At 36.2% G+C, this 21,948-nt stretch overlaps 3 protein-coding genes across 3 annotated transcripts; 2 read left to right on the forward strand and 1 right to left on the reverse strand.

Moving 5' to 3' along the window:
* Nucleotides 1-2,917, forward strand: LOC122277406 (CASP-like protein 5A1). The gene is made up of 3 exons (XM_043087375.1): nucleotides 1-476; nucleotides 1,922-2,054; nucleotides 2,515-2,917. The coding sequence occupies exons 1-3, from the start codon at nucleotides 271-273 to the stop codon at nucleotides 2,704-2,706; spliced, it is 531 nt and encodes a 176-aa protein (XP_042943309.1). The 5' UTR covers nucleotides 1-270; the 3' UTR covers nucleotides 2,707-2,917.
* A 4,279-nt stretch (nucleotides 2,918-7,196) lies between these two features.
* LOC122277407 lies at nucleotides 7,197-9,879 on the reverse strand. Its single transcript, XM_043087376.1, has 4 exons — nucleotides 9,583-9,879; nucleotides 9,364-9,475; nucleotides 8,018-8,089; nucleotides 7,197-7,564 (listed from the first exon to the last, which is right to left on the reverse strand). The coding sequence occupies exons 1-4, from the start codon at nucleotides 9,708-9,710 to the stop codon at nucleotides 7,475-7,477; spliced, it is 402 nt and encodes a 133-aa protein (XP_042943310.1). The 5' UTR covers nucleotides 9,711-9,879; the 3' UTR covers nucleotides 7,197-7,474.
* A 10,952-nt stretch (nucleotides 9,880-20,831) lies between these two features.
* On the forward strand, nucleotides 20,832-21,388 carry LOC122277031. Its single transcript, XM_043086915.1, has 2 exons — nucleotides 20,832-20,976; nucleotides 21,027-21,388. Exons 1-2 carry the CDS (start codon nucleotides 20,832-20,834, stop codon nucleotides 21,386-21,388), a joined length of 507 nt encoding a protein of 168 aa, XP_042942849.1.
* Nucleotides 21,389-21,948: the final 560 nt, after the last annotated feature.

Below are 21,948 nucleotides of genomic sequence, written 5' to 3' on the forward strand. Positions count from 1 at the left end.
ACAACAGACACCTCAATTTTGACACTGCATTTGTATTCGGGACGACACTGAATGACGCGCCACGCTATTCTACTGATTAAGACCTCGACCCATGATTAACGACTTTCCATGTCAATCCCTCCCTTTCCAGTCTCCATCATTCCAACCTCACTCCCACCACTCTCTTTCCATATATTTTCCTTGGGAAAGCTCAATCGCACAATATCCTTTTAGGGTTTCGAAGAATTTTTCATTTTGACATATGTGCGGGCGGTGAAGGATCTCTCTGTAATGAACATGAGCCGGCCATCGGTTCATCCTGTGGAGGCTCCGCCCCTGACCGCTCATAATGCGCCCAGGGGGAGGATGAAGGACATTCAAGGCATGCCTGGAACCCCTGGCGGGCTTGCTTTGCGTCTCTGTCAGTTCGTTTTTGCTCTCGTCTCTCTCTCCGTCATAACCACCACCTCCGATTTCTCCTCGGTCACCGCGTTTTGGTATTGCCATGCTGGTCCTTATTCCTTGTTTTGCAATTCTAGCCTCTGTTTTTTCTTTGCGCATGGCGTTTTTTGAAACGAAACACTAATGCGTATTCGTTTGGTTTACTGCGAATATTTTGCTTTCTGAGATCGCTGGATGGAATCCTATTGTTTGTGTAAATTCCGTAATATGATTAGACTGTTAAGTGCAAAGAGTTTCACTAACTTTTAAAATGGGACTAGTAGAAAATGCAGATCATACCTCTTGATACGAACACATATGGTGAATACTGATCCTAGAGGCTAGAGGTGTGATCCACTACTTGGCTTGTGCCTTATGGTATTGATGAATAAGTATACTGTTCATCCCTTGATGTAAATGCACATCAGTTACCACATAAGATTATTTTAGAAGAAAAAGAAACATGGGCTTTATGATCAGCATGTTTTTTTTTATTAATAACCGAAATAGGGCTCATATTAGATCGTAGAGAAGGTGGATTGATGCCTGGAGGGATGCTTAAGACCCCTCCTCGTTACAAGTATCCAAGCTTACACTTGGGAAAATGTTTGGGCCCCAATATTTTTGCAGGAACAGAGCACGTACTTTGTTTCTTGATCGAGATTGACTCAATCAAGATACTGGCTTTCTATTTGAGAAATTAAAATTAACCTTTGGTCTTCAGTAGCCAGGGTATTTTTATAATCCTTATTGACATCGGACATAGATAGTTTACATTTTCATATGTGGTGGTGATGTTTCGGGAATTGAGTTGAGTATAAAAACTGCTAGGAGGTTCTTAATGTTTTGGATTTTTCTTAATGCTTCTAGTACCAGAAATTACCTTATTCACTTTTGTTCAATATGATTAAAGCATTCAGAGACTGAGAAAAATGAATATTGAGTGCTTTGTTTATTGAGGTAGGTTGGCCTCAATGTCTTGAACTTTCCAAAATTCTTTTTTCCCCGTTTTTCATGTGAAAATCCAAATCAAACTCTCTCTCTTATCAAAACAATATAAGACTGCAGATTTTTCTAATTATTCCCTCTAAAGTAACTTAAAATCCAGCAACCAGAATGTTTCAACCAACAAGGTTCAGGCTTTTCAAACCCTAATTCAATAAAGAAAAACAAGGCAAGATAGCAACTTTTTCTTTCCTAAAAACCACCTCAGGCACACGTACACAGATTACCTTAATGTGTTCCTGTCAATTTGCTATAGCAAAATCCTAAGACAAACTTCTGCTGAAATTTTCTGCTGAGTCCATGATGATGCCTAATGCAGACTTATATTCCAAGTTTAAGGCCTTTCCTCAAGATTATGAAGCAATCATGATGAATTTTCTACTGTTTGGTTATTCATCGTAGTTTATACCTTGAACAAATAATTCATTCTTTTAACTCTCTTTGAAAAGTAGATGAGTTAGAATAACATGAGTTTTTAATTTGTTTTCTGCATCAGCTACCTTGTCGTTGCTGTTAGCTTGCAAAGTTTGTGGAGCTTGTCACTAGCAATTGTTGATATATATGCCATTCTGGTGAGACGAAGTTTGCGGAACTGTAGAATTGTTAGTTGCTTCACCATTGGCGATGGGGTAAGAAAACTCTTATGTTCAAGCCTTGCCGAGGCATGTTTTGGAATATATTGCTAATTAGATGCACAAATATCGACTTAAAACTCTAGGAAGCTGGCTAAGAGTTTGTTCCTTGTCATTAACCTTTCAATGAACTGATAATGAATTTGTACTGACCTTTGAGCCTAAACAAGTGTTTCTTATAGCCGGAAGTTGATACAGTGCCGTACAACTGTACTTCTTGTGGAGGTTGCTTTCATAAATTGATTTATTGTGTTTTTTACAGCCAATTGTTGTTGTAATCAATGGATACTGAAGTTTTACTTCATTTCTAGTAATGATGGTCGGGTTGTTTATTATAATGACCTGTGATTGCCATAATATCCATGGTTTGGAAACTAAAAATAGATTCATTTGTCTCATTGCTACTCTGGTCCATCTCCAGTTTACGAAATGCCTTTTTTTATTTATTATGGTGCAGATCACATCTACTCTGACATTTGCTGCTGCATGTGCATCTGCTGGCATAACAGTTCTAATTGGCAATGATCTTAATAAATGTAGCTTGAACCACTGCACAAGATTTGAGACTGCTACGGCCATGGCTTTTATCAGCTGGTTTTCAGTGTCACCCTCTTTTGTCTTGAACTTTTGGTCATTGGCTTCCCGGTAAGAGTTAATGGAAGAATCCATAATCAGCAAACTTGTCTCTGCCTCCATTGCTTCTTCTTTTTTTTAGTTGTTTTTTGAACCTGTAACACCATATATACCAAATATGGAGATCTGATTTCTCCTGCTTTGTATATAGGCAAGTTTTGCTATACATTTTTGTAAGCACTGCAAATACCTTGCATTTACCTCTTTGCAAGCTACATTTGTGTTCACACCACCAGTGTTCTTTTTTATAAAATATTTTTAATTGAACTATGCATATTTAAATTTCACTGAAAACCAACGAGCATCATCAACCCAACAGCAGTTTGCATGAGCCATTCCAAAGTAGCATTAGGAGTTTGTGCCGTCTAAAGCACATGCTCTATGCTTATGGATTGCAAACCCTTACACAGAGGTCAGTGGTTGAATGGCTCTTTTAATATAACCTTTTATATAAAGGTTGAGAATGCCAATCATTTGATCAGTTAAATATAGTTTTTTTTTTTTTAAACAACCGTTAGAAAATAGTTAGGGTTTGATGCGAGACCTGTAAAAGAAGACAAATCAGCAACATCCAAGCATTCACTTTTTGCTTCATATGATGTCTAATCATGTGTTCGGGAATCACGTTTTTCGGTCTTCTCTTTACGCTTTTGAGACGGTTGAAGTAAGCGTTTCACCCAACAAAAATAATCGGAAAAATAGAATCAGCCCATCAAAAATAAAAAAAGGAAAGGATAGTGGTATGAACGAGAATGAGAAATAACATAGATGTCCATGACAAACAATGACAAACACGAAAATGAGAAATAACATAGATGTCCATGACAAACACAAGAAGAGGCCAAGGATCACTATTATTCTTAAATTATGCATTACTATTTATATTACTATTTACAGATCGTCTAAGATATTCTTAATATCTAAACGAAGCCGGTCAAAGCTAAGGGCATGTTTGGTTTCCCTTGTTTTCTAAACTCTTTTTTAAAAAATAAAAAAGAAAAACCAATCCAAGTATCTTGTAATCTCAAAAAATCATATGTTTGAAGAAATTCATGAGCCTAATTCATCTCATAAAACCGGTTAAAAAAAAAAAAGGTTTGTTTCAATCTTATAAACATGTCCAAGACTTTATCCACGTTCAATGTGAAATTTATTCTTTAACAATGTTATGTCAACTATTCATCCAATCATTATTCTAATAAAAAATGAAAACAATTTTTATAAAATTTAAAAAAAAATTAAAAACTAATCTTAAAAAAGAAAGCTGGCACAACCACAATTCATTTATAACCAATTTGTAACTTTATAATAAAATATTTGAAGTTATTTTATTTTCAAGATGGTATGTATAATAAACTATGAACATCATTTATATAGTAAGATTTGATTTATAGGAGTCAAATTTAATATTATCTTATCAAATCAAATTATGTTATATGAACACTTTATTAAGTATATTATCCACACTAACTTATAAATAGAAATTTTCAAATATTTTTTAGATTTTAACTTATGAAATTAAAGCAAAAGTCCAAAATTATTTTAAAATTATTATTGCTTAATCATAAGGTTGTATAAAAGTTGTGAATGAGTTGTTTCTTTATCATTTCTACTCGATATTATATTCAAACCACTTTCAACCCAATAATTCATTTTTGCAAATCTTAATACAAAACATATTTAAAAATAAAATATTATTTAAGATTTTCTCTCCCTTTTCACAAATCTCATAAAAAATACATCTAAAAAAGTTCTCAAACATCATCAAAATCCTCCCAAAGTTGTGAAATAAAATATGCCCTTAGTCTCAAGATTTGGTTTTGTTGATTAATATGGTACCCTTTGTAGGCACTCACTCTCGTACCGAAGTGCATACTCTAATCTTCACCTTATAGCCAAAGGAAAATAAGAATTTAAAAATTAAATAAATAAAAGGTTCCTCACGGATTTTTTTTTTTTTTTTTTTTTGTCTCTCTCTTCATATAGGTCCCGAGATCTAAAGCTAAAAAATATAGAATATGGATGAAAGGATGCTGACAATCGGTGGAAAGATTAGTAACTTACACGATCATTTAGATAATAATCGTGTCCTATCACTCATTTTAACCAATTTAATAATTAATTAATACGTCAACATGGTGCAACTCATTTTAACTTTTTTTATGTAAATAGATTGAACTAATATGCATTATAGATTCGACTTGATTAACATAATTTCACATAAAAATTAAAATATATATTTATTAGTAGCCACAATATCTTAAAAAATATACGAGAACCTACTAACAAAAAATATCAATATTTTCAAATTTTAACATATAATAAAACCAATATTACAAATCATTCTATAAAAAATATGAACATAGATCCATAATTTCAATCCCAATAATAAAAACATAGGTGTACTAAAAAATACCAATATTACAACTTAACAATATAAAATTGTGATTTTGAAATAAAATCTAAACGAGTAAAAAGCAAATTGATTTTGGGTTAAACAGGTTGACCCGTTATTAACCAGGCCATTTATAAATTGTATCTTAATAGATCAATCCGATTTGATCTGAAATCGTTAACATTAAACTCGAACATGCTAATTTCATATTGTATTGAGTTCACGAGTGGTGTCATATATTATCATCTTTATTTTAAACCTCCAATATTCTAATGTATCATGTTGTTCTCCTACATGATTGAAGTGGTAAAATTTAAAAAAAAAAAAAAAAAAATCGAAGGAAATTTTCGTCAGAAACAACGACTGACTGAGTTTTGGATATTTTTCCTTGTATTTGGCAACAGTTTTTACTCACTTCTTATAGGCTCTCTTACTCAGTTTTTGGGCTGTTGGAAAGTTCTCCTCTTTCCCGGAACGCTTCGACGGGAGTTCCTCATCACGAGGATAATGTTTAAAAGTTTAAACCCGTCATGGAGAAGATATGGCGGCCAAGATAACAGTCTTTTCATCTTCTTTCGGTGGCCTTTGCAGAGGCCAGTTGTAAAAGTCTAGAGTAACGGCCATATCCGATTTCTTAAAGCAAACCATCTCTCTTCTCATGCCATTGACATGCCCTTTCGGACATTGACAACCTATATAAACATGTCCAGCTTCACTTGAATCTTCAACAATCTGTCCCAAATATAGAACAGGGAGATAAGATTGTGCTGTGTTTGTCGTTTTGATAATGTCCAATCAAGTTGAAGATGAGACAAGGCTACATCAGTGTGCAAAGAAGTATGAAAAGATTGTGAAACAGGTACTACATTAGAAATTACATGCAACCAGAATTACACCAGGCAAAAAGGCTTTTTCTATCTTGCAGATTAAGCGCCTTTCTTTCAGATTATAATTGTAAGTTGGTTAAGGTTTGTCTGTTTTTCGTTATCTCAGTTCGACGAGCTCATCGAGATCATGAATTCTAGGAACTGCCAGCCGAAGCAACAAAGGGTATACTCCAAGGATCTCTTAACCACCCAACCACCCAATATCTATATCAATCTTTCTTACACATTTTATTATAACAACGTTTTAAATGGAGGGCACTTATGAACATCTAAACATGGTATAGATGAGAAAGTATAATGTTCATCCCCCAACAAGATGTAGTTCATACTAATACCTGATATTTCATCCTTTCACCGTTTGTCATGTGGTACCAGCAAGAATTTGCTATTTTGTTTTTGCAGGGTTCGAGAGGGAACAGTTCTACTGTTGCAGCAAGCCAACCTGAAGAAAACGAGGTTGTTGTGCAGACAATAACAAAATTTCTTCATGAACTAAAAACTAACCCTACTGATCCCGAATGCTCAACAAGTACCTGAGATTAAGAGCTCTCAAGGAATAAAAGCTATTATACAAGCTTTTTCAAGCAATAATTATAATTATGTGAGAGAAAGAAGGACTAACATGATAGTCGAATTCTGAAAGAGCATAACTTTGAAAATGGTCAACTGTTTTTCCAAGTGACCCCAATGGTATTCTGATTCATATGTATCCTTAAAACTGGCCTTTCCTCGCCATGTTTTTCATGTAACTGCTCATCTTGAAATATAATTTTGTTTCAGACCAAACACAAACTTTATGGCTAAGTCCATCACAATGCCTACTTGAGGATGGTTATTCAGCTGCTAGATATAGATGCACATGCTACTCTATTTTCTACTCTTTAAGATTTTCTGTCACAATACCTTAAAGACAGGAAATATTTCTTTTTACCATACCCTGTAGCCTAGAAGAGATAGCAAGATCTTTTGGAGGTGATCATTAGCACTCCTCTATGGAGGAGAGCTACCAATTTACCAGACAACCATAGCACGGATTAAAGCAATAACGAATTCATAAGCCCCGTCAGCTGTACAAATTCATTCTTTTGCTACCTAAGAAATCCTTGCCCAAACTTAAAGAAGATCTGTCAAACAAGTGATTTCCTCGTAAAATAAATGAAAAGCAATGTACATTGGTGAGAATAGAGAAAGTTTTAGACCAATCCATCTTCCCCCAGCAGTAAGGAAAGGAAAAACTATGAGCAGAGTTGTCATTCTATGAATATATATTGGTTGGAAAAACAGGTATTACTAAGCATTCAATATGATAGCTGAGAATAAACCATGAATCTCATCGAAAAAAGCATATTTCTCATGGCTGAATAACTAACAATAAGCTGCAAACTCTCACTCTGAAAATTTTCCTGATGAAGCACTTCTTCCCTCACATACATGCTAATGAACCATAAAGGTAAAGCTTGATATGAAGAGATCTCTTCAACCTAACATGAAATTTGTGGTGATCAATGAATCTTATGTAAGTTGCACTTCAAAGTTGCATCCTCAAGCTCATGTTTCAAGGCTTCCACTCTTTCAACCAACGCCATATTTTCCTGTTAAGTATGAAACTTGTAGGTAAAAATAAATAAAATAAAAAATAAAAAAAATAAAGGAAGAAGAAGAAGAAGAAGAAGAAGAAGAAGAAAACTAAAGCAGAATTGAATTTTAATTTATCCTACTATCATGGACTCTGTGGTCTTCCGTGATTAATGACGAAAAAAACGTATTAAAAAGAAGATTTGATGTTCACATTTCCTACTGTCCTTTTCAAAGTCTGCTTATGACACAGTTGACAGGGGTAAATAACAAAAGTTCAGTTTAGCTAAAGCACTGTATTTGATATATATGTGCAACAGTACAAGCAATGCTCAGCATATTTTATTACTGAACTGTGATCCAGTAATGCAAGAAGGGAATGCCACCTCAAAAATTTCAAATAAGACACTAAGAGAAAGGAAGAAAGGATTCTAAGAAAAATCATGGACATATATGAAGCAAAGAGTCACCTTTTGTAGCATTGCCACTTTCTGGCTAATGCTAGCAGCATCTCCAGCCTTATTCTCGAAAGACTCCTTTAACTGTCAATGAGATACATACTTGTTCAATCCAAAGGTAGAGTGCTCAAATTAAACCTCTGATAGACTTCTAAGAAGGGAACGACAGGAATCAAATAGGTAAAGGAAGAAGTTTCATATATCTAAACATGTATATGGCACTTAAACCAGCAATTTTCAATTAGATTGTTAAATCGATGTCAGTTATTCCAGTTATCATACAGGGATACATATAAATAATAGTTAATAAGTATCCAGTCTACAACATCTATTTGCATTATTTATATAGCAATGTCTTACTTCTTAATGGGCCATTTTCTGAGATACCAGAAAGAGTAAATGATATACTTAAACAGATCATCGGGTATAAATTCATTGCCTGCAGGTCTCTAGTTGATGCCCTTCCAAAATTTGGCACAAACATGAGGCCAAAATGGAAGTGAAAATATCATTTCTTATCCTTTTTTTTTTTTTTTATGGCATTGACAAAATGAAACTTTCTGTTTTGCAAAATGTTTCGTTCAATGCAAGATTGAAGCTCAATTTCATACTCCATATTTGCTCAGGCATTTGCAGAACTCTTACTCATGCAAGGCCACCGAGTCACGGTTAAAGTTCATATTAGCTTAGACTTGCAAGAGCAAAAATATCAGCCCAACAGTACAGCTTTTCCATACTTGCTTTAGGAACCTTTAGTATATGAGCGTTACAAGGTTAACATGTTCGGAATAGAAATGGTTTTCACCCAAAAAAACTAAAAAATTCAAGGCAGAACGTAGTAGTTACTACAACAATTCAAGAAATAAAAGAAAAGGAATTAAGGCATTCAATGCCAGCAGTGATGGAAAGGTTTTGAAGGAGATGATACAAGTAATTGCTTTAGGAAACTTTAGTATATGAGCGTTACAAGGTTAACATGTTCGGAATAGAAATGGTTTTCCCCCAAAAAACTAAAAAAAGTCAAGGCCGAACGTAGTAGTTAATACCAGAATTCACATGACATAAAATAAATGGAATTAAGACATTCAATGTCAGCAGTGCTGGAAAGGTTTTGAAGGAGATGATACAAGTAAATGATAGCAGCACCATCATCATATCTACATTTTCTTCCCGAAATCCCCTTAATTGAGTTAATTTCCATAGATGCAAATACAATATCGACCGCAAGTACATCCCAACAAGTCAAAAGGTTCAAAGCACAATACTAATGGAAAATGCCAACGAAATGAGAAAAAAGAAAAAGAAAAGAAAAGAACCCACAAGATCAGGGATTACTTGAAAAAGAAGCTGATGTGTACCTCTCGAAGTTCATTGACACACTCGGTAACCCTCTCTACTTGTTCATCATATTTAAGCCTCCACTCCGCAGATTCATCCATCGCTTCCCTGTTAGCAAGATCGAACTGTCTCCTACAAGATTTAAGCAACACAGACAGAAACCACGTTTAATTAAAACTCGAAAGACCTAAAAATGTTGAAAGAATAGAAAGAAACAGAGAGAGAGAAGGGAAGCAAACCTCAATAGGTCAGACTCATCAGTGGAAATGGAATAATCGATGGTCCAAATCCTCAAGTAGACCGCTATTCCCAAAAACATTGCCACAGCCAAACCAACCAATGCTCTCATCCTCCCTCCTCCCCCCATACCTCTCTCTCTCTCTCTCTCTCTCTCAAGGCTATGCCTTAAATTAGTTGGGCAAGATGCATCGGACAGGCGCCAACCGCATCTTGCTTCGGGTTTGGATCATGCAGTTACTGGAGGCGGTACTTACAAAATCGTTCTCTAACAAAAAATTAAAAAAATTCATAATTTAATTTAGCCAATAACTTCAAGATCGGAAGATATTTGTCGTCTTGATAAGTAAACGAATTTTCACTTTTAATATTCTTTTTTTTTTTTTTTCCCTCAAGTAATTTGAGTCTGTCCTAATTAAAATTGCAAATCTATTTAAAAAAAAAAACATATAAACTGATTTAACTTAAAATGACACGTTAAAATATATCATTTAGGCATAATATGTTACCTAAAGGCAATTTTTTCTCTTTTCATTTAAAAGATAAAAAATATACGAGAGTCAGAGTTGGTTGAAACGGAATTTCGAATTCTAATTGCTACTATTTTAAATTGGAACTTCAAAATTTCCAACACCATGCGTACGAGTGAAGTCAAAGTATGTTATGGATCTCCTACCTACCCAACTCAGTCAACACAATCAAGAACAAGATGATAAAAAAAAACAAAAAGAACAATTCAAGAATTAACAAAGATTGCAAGAATCAAAACTAAGAAACTACTTCTCATTTCTTGGAAGAGATTTTTGAGTAATCTCTAAACTCCAAAGAATCAACTAACATCCAGAATAAATATCTTCTTTTTCAGTTTCGTTCTTATACCTACAGCTACTTACTGTAAAATACATCATTTATTATATTTCCTACAACAATAAGCTAACATTTCTCTCCATCTATTGCGATACATTCACGATCAGAAACGCACCGCTTCACTTAACTTGCACGCACCGTTACACTCAACCATAGACTTCTTTTGTTCTCATCAAAACGCACCACATTACTAAATTGCAACGCACCGTTTCCTTTCATCAGTTAATATCGTTCTATTCCCCATTTCCAGCCAATTCCCTTACCACCAACACAGAGCCCTTACATTCTCCTCCCATTTAAGGCTCTTGTCCAGAGTACCACAAGGCCTTGACAATTCCCTCCCCCTGAAGAACCTTGCCCACAAGGTGTGGTTAGAGATTCCTCAGTTTCCACAATAATTCCCACAAGCTGTCCTCAACTAGTGCTCCCACCCATTTGACAAGCACTTCAGTCATGGCATGATTCTCATTCTTCCTTAGTGTTCTCTCTAGAATCAACTCTGGTTTAGGCTGGATCTATCCATGCGAATTATTTGGAGGCAATGTTGGCAGTGGGGTTATGTTCTGACCAAGTTTCTTCTTTAAGTTAGACACATAAAAAATTGGATGTATGGTAGAAGAAGATGGTAACTGCTACTTATAAGCCACTGACCCTATTCTTTCCACCACTTGAAAATGCCCATAAAATCTTGAAGCTAGCTTCATATAATGCCTCATTGATACAGTTTTCAGCCTGTAGGGTTGGAATCTCAAAAAGACCAAATCTCCAATTTGAAAACTTCTTTAAGTTCTCTTCTATTAGCGTTAAACTCCATCCTATGCTGAGCTTTGTGCATATTCTCCCTCAGTAATGACAGTGGATGTTCTCTTGTCCTCAGTTATTGATCAACAACATTATTGGTGGAAGTGCCTAAGACATAGGGCAACAACCTGGGTGTGGGATATCCATAAAAGGCCTCAAAGGGAGTAAGGCCGATAAGGGAGTGTGGTGTGGTGTTATAACACCACTCAGCCATGGGTAGCCACAAGTTTCACTCTTTTAGCTTTTGACCAGCATAGCACCTCAAAAAGTTTCCAAACACTTGTTCAAAGCTTCTATCTGGCCATCAAATTAAGGATTGTAAGCTGAACTAAAGTCCAATGAAGTGCCTTGGAAGTTAAATAATGGTTTTCAAAAAGAGCTAGTGAAAATTGGGTCTATTCTTAGACAATGGATTTGGGCAATCCATGAAGTTTAAAAACTCCAGCAAAGAACACATGTGCAACATTGCTAGTTGTGTAGGGATGTGAGAATGAAAAAAATGTGCAAACTTTAAGCATGTTGATCACTTTTTACCTTGAAAGTATGCCCCAATAAGTATGGTCTTCATCTACTCACTATAGAGCCTAAAGCCAGTAGCTCTTTTTCATAAGTAGATAGCAATAAGGCATTTCGCTTCAAGGCCTTGCTATAGAAAGCAATAGGCTGCCCTTCTTGCATAAGCACAACCCCCAACCTAATTCCTAAAGCATCACACTCAATGGTAAATATTTTGAAAAAGTCTGGTAATCTTAAAACAAAAGGATTACTCACGGCTTTCTTCAGTAACTCAAATGTTGTAGCAGCTTCTTCATTCCAATGGAAGGAATTTTTCTTCAATAGAACAGTTAATGGGGCTGCTATAGAACCATAACTCCTTATGAAATTTGTATAGTAACCCGAGAGCCTTAAAAATCCCCTAAAAGACTTCACGATTTTGGGTATAGGTCACTCCACCATAGCTATTGTTTTATAGGGGTCTACCTGCAGCCCTTTGCCTGATATAATATAGCCTAAGTATTCAATTTCTGTAGCACCAAACTTACATTTCAACATTTTAGCATACAAAGTATGTTGCTTCAATACCTTCAACACAGATTTCAAGTGGAATACATAGTTAGCAACATTTTTACTATACACAAGTATATCATTAAAGAAAACTAACACAAATTTCCTAAAGAACGGTTTGAAAATGTGATTCATTAACCCTTGAAAAATGGCTAGTGCATTTGTAAGGCCAAAAGCCATAACCAAGAACTCATACTGGCCCTCATGAGTTCTAAAGGCTGTCTTTTATATATCTTCTTCTCTAACTCGAATTTGGTGATAACCTGCCCTTAAATCCAGTTAGAAAACACTTTGGCTCCAAAGAGTTAATCAAGCAACTCATCAATGACAGGTACATGAAATTTGTCTTTGATAGTCTTTTGATTAAGGGCACGGTAGTCAATGCATATCCTTCAAGTGCCATCAGCGTTTTTTACCAACAAAACAGGTGAAGAGAAAGGACTTTGGTTGTCTCACCACCCCAAGATGCCAACAAGTCCAGAACTATCTTCTCTATTTTTGATTTCTTGTAATGAGGGTACCTGTATGGCCTTAATGATACATGATTTGTCCCTTCTTTTAGACTAATAGGATGATCAAATGCCCTTTTTGGTGGTAACCCAATAGGTTCTGAAAAAAATTCTTTATATTTGCCCAATAAGTTAGTAATAACCCCTTGAGGAGTTTCCACCTCTTGTTTATGATCTATAGCCATCAACTGCAAGAACCAATCTTGCCTTCTAACAAAATCAAATTTCAAACCTTTATTCCCAACAAGAATATCAATAGTACCAAATTTAATTCCTTCCAACACAATAGTATCCTTCCCCAATCTAAAACTCATAAACATTCTTGTGAAATCCCACTGAATGGAACCCAAACTCTTGAGCCACTACACCCCAAGAACAATATCACAACCCCTTAAAATCAATAAATGAAAATGGATTGAAACTTGGACCCTTGTATTCTGATCACTTCTTCACCTTTGCCCTGACTCATAACCGTGGCCCCATTTGCTACCCTCACCTGTAAGCTTGAATACTTCTCAATCTTCAATCTGGCGGCCTGAATTATTAGTGGATCTAGGAACTTATGAGTACTTCCTGAATCTACTAAGATCTCCACAACACAAGCTCTAATTTTTCCATGCCATCTCATGACAATGTTGTTAGAACACCTTGAGATAGCATTGATAGAAACTTCTAAACCTTCCTCTTCTACTCCTTGTGTTTCCTTCACACTCGAAATTGGTTCACTGTCATCCAACACTGGTTGGTCCAAAGATGGCTACTCTACTTGTAACAAGTACACCTTGGGATTCTTACATACATGGGCTGGATGCCACTTCTCATCATAATGATAACAAAGACCTTTCTCCACTTTTCATCAATTTTAGATGAAAAAGTCCTCTTAATTGGAGGAGTACCCCTCAGCAATCTACTACTCTCTCCAACAACTTCAGATTGGGCCTTATCCGCACATACCACACTGCCTCTCCAAGACTTTCTTGAATCCCACAAATGCTCTTCTTGTATTTTTGCAAGGCCAAAAACTGCATTCAAATTGATAAGATTGAGCATTCGAACAAAAAATTGAATCTCATCCTTCAATCCACTCATAAAACAGCTTAACTTGTGCCTCTCAGACAATCCCTTCAGTCTATTTGACAAAGTTTCAAATTGTATCTTGTAAACAGCCACAATAGAGTTTTGTTTTAAATGAGTTAAAGCTTCCATACGGTCATCATATGTAGTGGGGCCAAACCTTCTTGAAAAGCTTTCACAAAAGAATCATAGCTGGTAAAAATTTTACAATCTATAGCATCTTGATACCACACGAGGGCCACACCCTCCATGTGATAAGAGGAAAAAAAAAAACGTCTATTAAATGAGGTTTGATGGAATTCAAAGTACTGAGTGGCTTTAAAAACCCACCCAGCAGGATTAGTTCCATCAAAGTTAGGGGGGGGGGGGGGGGGGGAAGTCTAGTCTAACTCCCGTAGGCACAGAACCCCTTTCATCAAAAGTCATTCCATGCCCATAAGACCCTTCTTTATGATTCATGCCACTACCTTCGTAAGAACTTGGAGGAATAGATTTACGTTGCTTACATTCTACTAAAGATTTTAACAAATTAGTGAGTTGATCTAACCTACCCATAATTCCACTGATCGAATGATTGTGCTCCTCCAATTGTGTTAAGATTCCCTCATGTTGCCTCAAAGAACCTTCTTGTTGTGCCTTCAAGGCTACTGCTACTTGAGTATTCTCTACCATGAGAGAATCGGCCTCTCTGATACCAATTCTTATGGATCTGCTACCTTCTCAACTTAGCCAACATAATCAAGAACAATATGATAAAGGAAACAAAAGAATAATTCAAGAATTAACCAATATTGCAAGAATCAAAACCAAGAAACAACTTCTCATTTCTTGGAAGAGATTTTTTAGTAATCTCCAAACTCTAAAGAATCAACTAATATCCAAAATGAATATCTTCTTTCTCAGTTTCGTTCTTATACCTACAGCTACTTACAGTAAAACGCATTGCTTATTACATTTCTTACAACAATACGCTGACGTTTCTCTCCATCTACTCCGACACCTTCACGATCTAAAATGCACCACTTCACTTAACTTGCACTCACCGTTTCACTTAGCTATAGAGTTCCTTCGTTCTCATCAAGATGCATTGCATTATTAAATTGCAACGCAACGTTTCCCTTTGTCAATTAATATCGTTATATTTCACATTGCTAGCCGATTCCCTTCCTACCAACACAAAATCCTTACAAAGTAGATGTTAGAATGGAGTTGAAGTTTGCGAGTTTTTACACAGTCCTATACCTGAAAGATAGAGCTAATAACCTTTTACACAAGTTGCGAATTTGATCGTTAGTTTTCATGTGCTCCTTATTGAACCTAGTGAGATACGCTTTAAGACTCTCATCCTCCCATTGTTTGACAGTCAGGAAGCTCCCCGCAGGCCACCTCCTCCATCTACTAGCCATAAATTGTGTTAAAAATTGGCTGGCAAGCTCCTCAAAGCTATTTATGGATCCTAGCCACAAGGCTCCAAACCATCCTCTTGCTACCCCTTTTAAAGTCAATGAAAAAATCGGCATGCTCTAGGGAAACTACAGAGATTCATGTGAGCTTTGAATGTCTCTAAGTGCTTGATAGGATCCTTAGACCTATCGTTTAGTTCAATTTGTGGAACTTTGAATTTGGGCGGGAGTGGCACCATCATTATCTTAGCGTTGTAAGACAGGTTGATGTTCTAAAGTAAGTAGTCGACATAGGAGGATGTGCCTATTTTCTTGGCCATCTTCTCATATTTTTCCATGAGATTACACAAGTCTTGATGTGTTTTCCTCTTTTCCTCATTCCGCAACTATTTTGCGATTCTGCCTTGTTTCTCTTGGAATGGCTTGATGCAGAATTCTCTGCACTTCTTTGTCTAAGGGCATCATTTTTATTTTTTTTTAAGATTCTCCATCTCCATAATCATCAACCTCAACCCTTCCTCAATCTCTGCAAATCTACTCTTCATTCTATTGTTTACTTGATAACTTTTTGTTGCAGTTTCTTCAGAGCGCATCGTCATGGGCATACGAAAGGCATGTTGAGATATCAAAGATCCCACAAATGACGCCAACTGTTACGGATGTATTTTGTATTCATGTTAATGACTTTAAATAACCTACAATAAGAAAATAAGAGAGGCTCAATGTGAGGGACACCTCCAATGCCTAAGGCAGGATAGATTTGGGAGTATTCTAATTTTTAGATGGTTCAAGTTACTTCAAGTGTGTTCTTTGACCTCTATTTATATGGATTGAGGGCCTAACCGATACAGCTTAGCTTTAGGCTTGACATCCTATAATCCTTGATGGACGAATGATTGTTAGGGCTTCAAGTTCATTGTCAGTCAGAGAAGGAATTGATATGCTAGATAGATATCATGAGCGAGTATCAAGCCCAAGATAGCTTGTCCATTGCGCCATTAATTCTGCTTAGCTTTGAATTCCACTTTACTGCATTTTGGCTATTCAATTCCACTTTACTCCATTTTGGCTATTCAAACTCTGGCTTTTACTGAGCTAGCCCTCGATTTAGGGCTTATGGGTTTTTGAGAACATGGGCTCTAGCCCATTTCCTGCCAAGGGATATTTGTTCCTACACTTATAGTCAAGACTCAAGCTTATGTATCAACTTATAATATCATTCTTCACCATAGCACGTATAAGATTTTATCATTTTTATAACTAAGAAGAACAAGGATTTTATGGCACAAACTACCAAAGATTGTGATTTACCCCTTCCATCAAATTCGTGTTGTTAGACATTTGTAGTAGTGGCCCTTCTCCATAAATGCTTGAACCCACCTCAATCTTAAGATGAGTCGAATGACAAATTGTATAGGGCCATTCAGACTTAGTCATAGATGAGCAATCTTAACTTCGCCTTGTATGAAATGTGTTATAGATAATACTATTTAGTTTCATGATTTTGTTTTCTTATTTTGACCGCTCATTTAGTTTATTTTATTTTATTGTATTGTTATTGGGTGATGCACTTCAGGCTCAAGAACACTGGAGCAGCCTATCAAAGGTTGGTGAACCGGATGTTCAAAAATAGATTGGGTGCAATGTGGAAGTCTACATTGACGACTTGCTTGTCAAAAGTAAGGAACCAAAGCAACACATCGATGACTTGAGAGAAGCCTTTAGTAGTCTGCCTCTTGTGAAAGAAAGCTGGTAGTGAAACATTTGGCACCAATCACAAATGTTTTAACTCTTCTACTTTGTAGCAAATTCTTACTTATTTCTATGGCTTTCTCCTCTTTTGAAAGTTTTATTTAGATTTTTGGTCTTTTGGCCACTTAATTTTTAACATTTGTTTAGATATAAAAAATACATTTGTTTAGATATAAAACATTTCATTCTTTCAAGATTATAAGAATTTTCTTGCAGTTTAAACCAAATTCATCTAGGCAGGTATTCAAATTTTGTACCTACCCATTCAAATTTTGTACCTACCCATATTTGAATGAAGATACAGTTATATAATACAAATACTAGATTAATACTCAATACTCATAATCGGGTTTCACATTGTAAAATTAATTTGGCTTATAAATGAAATGACATTGTTTTATGTTTGTAACCCTCCTCTTTAAAATAGTTTGTGGACAAATTCAAGTATCTAGTTACAACTTAGGTAATTGGATGTTTGGGTTTTTATAACTAGGTAAGGTTGGGTATTTAGTTGGGTTATAACCAAGTGAACCTGAACGGATGAACAGATACCCAAACTACATTTAAAACATGGATAAAAATTCGAATTTAGTTGGTTACATGAATCCGCATCCAAATTTATACCTTAAATTACTAGAGGTGACAACTCACACCAATAATGAATCCGTATCATTGTGCCTCTAGCCATCGAGAGACACTCAGAGTTAAAATTGTTAGAGTGATCCTTCTCTTATAGTCAAGTCAGATTCTCTATCAATTAGATGGAGAAAGTGACGCATTTAATTATCATTGTGTTATTATTGTGGATAATAGAAAATTGAAGATCTAATTATTAATGTTTATGTTAAAATATTTAACATGTGGTATCAAAGCTTCAAGTTATATATTTTTTATGATCTCAATGAAAATACTGTACAGGCCCGTAAATTTCTTCTTGGTCTAGAACACAAAAACATAGACTATTTCATATTGATATCATGCATAAGAAACATAAACTGCTTCGTATTGATATTATGCATGAATCGATACATGAGTTTCACACATATACATCAAATTGTAGTTTGGTTCAACATGTGTAAAATTTTCACATTGATATTTATGAATTGTATTTGAAATTGCATGTGTATTTATACATAAGAAATTACTTCAAATTCTCACAAACTATAAATTGTGCTTGTATGGCGTTGTCTCAAGAGAAAGAGATAGAGAGAACAATGATGAGAAGCCACTAAGTAGGGCTGAGAAGGGGTGGCGCAAGGTAGTCAGAGTGTCCTCGTTGGTACCCCGGGATGGAAGAACACCATCGATGCCATCATAAAGTCCTCTCTTCGTTGGTACTCCGGGATGGAAGAACACCATCGATGCCATCATAAAGTCCTCTCTTCTTCTTCTTCTTCTTCTTCTTTTGGTGGCCCAATCTATCTCAAAAGTGGGTGTTGGAAGACAAAACCCAGGGGGGTTGTTTGGCTCCGCGAGGAGGCACCCCAAGAATTACTAATGGATTGAGACTTCTCATGTAGTAGATAAATACATTCAACCATGAAAATCATCTATAAAAAATAATGAAATATTTCTATCTATAAAATGTTATAGATAAAAAGGTTTACATGTATCTATATGCATTATCTCAAGAAACTCTCTATTTCTTGTGGCATCTTTTATTGATATATTTGATTTACTTTCCTTTTATACAAATTAGCACACATCTTGAGATTAGAAAACCTAAAAGGATAGTACTTTTCCCTCTCGGAAGCACCTGCATTTGTGGAGGTCTTTTTCCCTGTCTTAGTACAGGATAGTACGAGGCTGTATCTATCAAGATTACATTATGGGAGAAACTTTAGAAGAATTATGTCAGAGGTTGTCATTCTCGGAGCAAGAAAAGGAGGAGATTATACTGGATGAAGGGATGCTTGAAGAATCTAACCAAAGGGGTGAACATTGTTTATTAGTTTCATTATTAGCAGAAAAACCATACAACCATGAGGCATTCAAGCAAACTTTGAAGAAGATTTAGCGTCCTGTAAAAAAAGTTATGGGTGAAGGATTTGGGGTCTAGAATTCTTCTGGTGGAGTTTGAAGATCAGCAGGAAAAGACTAGGGTGCAATGTGAGGGTCCTTGGTCTTTTGATAGAAATCTCATTCTGATGCAGAATTATACAGGAGAAGTACAAGCAAAAAGAGTTTAGATAACAAAAGCTGCCTTTTGGATTAGATTATATGATCTCCCTTTGGGTGCTATGAATGAAAAGGTGGTTAGTAAGATTGGTAACAACATTGGAGAAGTGGAGGAGATTGACGTGGAAAAGGATGAAGTTGCATGGGGTGAATTTATCAGAATCAGAATACGCTTGGATGTTACAAAACTTTGTTGAGAGGTAAATGTATAAACTTGGGCAATCATGGTAGCTATTGGGTTCGTTTTACATATGAGAGATTGCCTACTTTTTGTTATGCATGTGGCCGCTTGGGCCATAGTCATAAGGATTGCAGCATATGAAAGAATGATCAAGGAGCATGCAAGGGAGACAGTCTTCCTTTTGGTCAATGGATGCATGTGTTTACTTTCTCTGAAAATGCCTACAACAACCATGAGCACCGTGAGCAGCAGCCAGTGCAGCAGCATGTGATTCTGGTCAATGGAAATGCTTACAACCACCACGAGTACCATGAGCAGTAGCCTGAGCAGGGAAGAGGTCCTACTGTAACGGTTCCAGGGCTGCAATCAAGGGAGTTGCACCAATTCAAGAAGATGGTGGAGCAGTTTCAGAACCGACTGTTACATGTAGTAATGGAGAAGGATTAACTCGAGGAGGGGAATTTACAGTGAAGGAGCCAAATAAGGAAACTGACAAGGTGGTAAATGCTGAAGTAATGGCGCCTTGTGGGAGTAATGTCAAACAGGATGAACATCTTTCCAGAGATATGGAACTCACTAAAGGGGCCATATCAAGTGAGGATGGGGCTAACTTAGTCAGGCCTTTTAGAGAGGGTTCAATAAATTTAAAGGTGGATTCTAAAGCCCAACTGAAAGGGAAAGGATTAGCTCATGAACGTGAATTTTTAGTTAAGGAAGAAGTTACTAAGGCAAAGGTGACAGGAGGAAAGTGGTTGAGGCAAAGAAGAATGACTGAGAAAGGAGCCCATAATCAGTAGTTAGAAATTCCATGAAGAGGAAGGGAAGTAGAATGGAGGACAATGGCTCGGACCCTTACCTGCAACAAAACTGAGAAAGGTTATGGAGGCTGGGAAGATTTTAACTCGAAGAACGGTGGAGGCTGTGATTTAGCCCCACCAAGAGCCATGAAAATTTTAAGTTGGAATGCACGTGGGATTGGGAACCCACGTGGCATTAGAGCCCTTCGTGATTTAGTCAAGAAGGAAGGTCCCGATATAATGTTTTTACAAGAAACAAAAGTAAGCAGCAGAATAATTGATAGAATGAAGTGTCAGGTGGGGTTACAAAATTGTCTAATAGTAGATTGTGAGGGAAAAGGTGGAGGTCTTAATTTGTTATGGAGACAGGAAATTGAGCTAACCATTAAAATTTTCTCTAAGCATCATATTGATGCTAAAGTGAAGGATAGTGATAATGAGGGTTGATAGAAATTAACAGGTCTATATGGACATCTAGAAACCAGTAGGAGGGAAGAAACTTGGGACTTAATGAGGTCTTTAAGTAGGGATGATCATGGGAGATGGTTGGTGATGGGTGATTTTAATGAAATCACTAGTAGAATTGAAAAAAAAAAAGGTGGGAAGGATAGATCTGAATTGCAAATGGAGAGTTTTAGAAGAATGATAGATGACTATACCTTATTAGATCTGGGTTATGAAGGAATCAGTTTTACATGGTGGAACAGCAAAGAAAGGGTTAATGCTATTCATGAAAGACTAAATAGAGCCCTAGCAAATAATGCATGGTGTGAGCTTTTCCTTATGCAAAGGTGTTTTATACCTTTGTTGCTTATTCAGATCATAACCCTATTGTGCTACAAACTAAGGGTTGTCTGCAAAAGTTTAAGGGCCAAAAGCCTTTCAGGTTTGAAGCAGTCTGGACAGAAAGTGAAGAATGTGGAAAGGTGATTGAGAAGGCTTGGCAAGTTTATTGTGATGATGGACCTATTGGAGAGGTGGTGAATAAGATTTCGAGGTGTAGTGACAGTTTGCTAAGATGGAACAAAGCTAGTTTTGGAACATTCCAAAAGAGATTAAGGATGGCTAGAGTGCAACTAGAGAAGATCCAAGCTAAGAACTTAAGAACTCCAAATAGAGTAGCAGTACAACAAGCAAGAGAGGAAGTACAAATATGGTTGGAGAGGGAGGAAATACTTTAGAGGCAGAGATCAAAATCATTATGGTTAAAAGGGGGAGATCAAAATACTAAGTATTTCCAAAGCAAAGCAAGTCAAAGGAAAAAGAAGAATACCAGCACAAGGCTCAAGGATGAAAATAGAGAATGGCAAGAAAATGAGCAAAGGGATGAATTGATAATAAAGTATTTTGAAGAGATATTTAAATCAAGTGGCTTGGTAACTAGCAACAATTTCTTATCTTCTCTACAAGGCAGGGTAACAACAGCAATGAATGAAGCTCTCACAAAGGCCTATTCTGAAGATGAAGTACAGACTGCATTGCAACAAATGGATCCTACCAAAGCTCCTGGACCCGATGGTATGGCTCCTATTTTCTATCAAAAATATTGGCATATTGTGGGAAAGTCTGTGACCAAAGCTGTGTTGCATGCTCTTAATGAAGGTCACTTCCTTACTGAGTTAAATCATACCTTTATTGTCTTTATCCCTAAAACTAAAAAGCCTGAGTTAGTATCCCAGTATCACCCAATAAGCCTATGTAATGTCATTTATAAATTGATCTCCAAGGTCATGTCTAATAG

Source organism: Carya illinoinensis, chromosome 9 (genome assembly GCF_018687715.1).
Source record: "Carya illinoinensis cultivar Pawnee chromosome 9, C.illinoinensisPawnee_v1, whole genome shotgun sequence".
Classification (NCBI taxonomy): Eukaryota; Viridiplantae; Streptophyta; class Magnoliopsida; order Fagales; family Juglandaceae; genus Carya; species Carya illinoinensis.

Bases quoted from the DNA above. Each gene is read 5' to 3' on its own strand.
- LOC122277406 (XM_043087375.1), top strand. From the start codon at position 271: ATGAACATGAGCCGGCCATCGGTTCATCCTGTGGAGGCTCCGCCCCTG. The intron at 477-1,921 runs GTATTGCCATGC...TTTCTGCATCAG, and splicing joins TCCTCGGTCACCGCGTTTTG to CTACCTTGTCGTTGCTGTTA. The intron at 2,055-2,514 runs GTAAGAAAACTC...ATTATGGTGCAG, and splicing joins GCTTCACCATTGGCGATGGG to ATCACATCTACTCTGACATT.
- LOC122277407 (XM_043087376.1), bottom strand. From the start codon at position 9,710: ATGGGGGGAGGAGGGAGGATGAGAGCATTGGTTGGTTTGGCTGTGGCA. The intron at 9,476-9,582 runs GTTTGCTTCCCT...TAAATCTTGTAG, and splicing joins GATGAGTCTGACCTATTGAG to GAGACAGTTCGATCTTGCTA. The intron at 8,090-9,363 runs GTACACATCAGC...TCTCATTGACAG, and splicing joins GTGTCAATGAACTTCGAGAG to TTAAAGGAGTCTTTCGAGAA.
- LOC122277031 (XM_043086915.1), top strand. From the start codon at position 20,832: ATGGAGAGTTTTAGAAGAATGATAGATGACTATACCTTATTAGATCTG. The intron at 20,977-21,026 runs GTGAGCTTTTCC...TTGCTTATTCAG, and splicing joins CCTAGCAAATAATGCATGGT to ATCATAACCCTATTGTGCTA.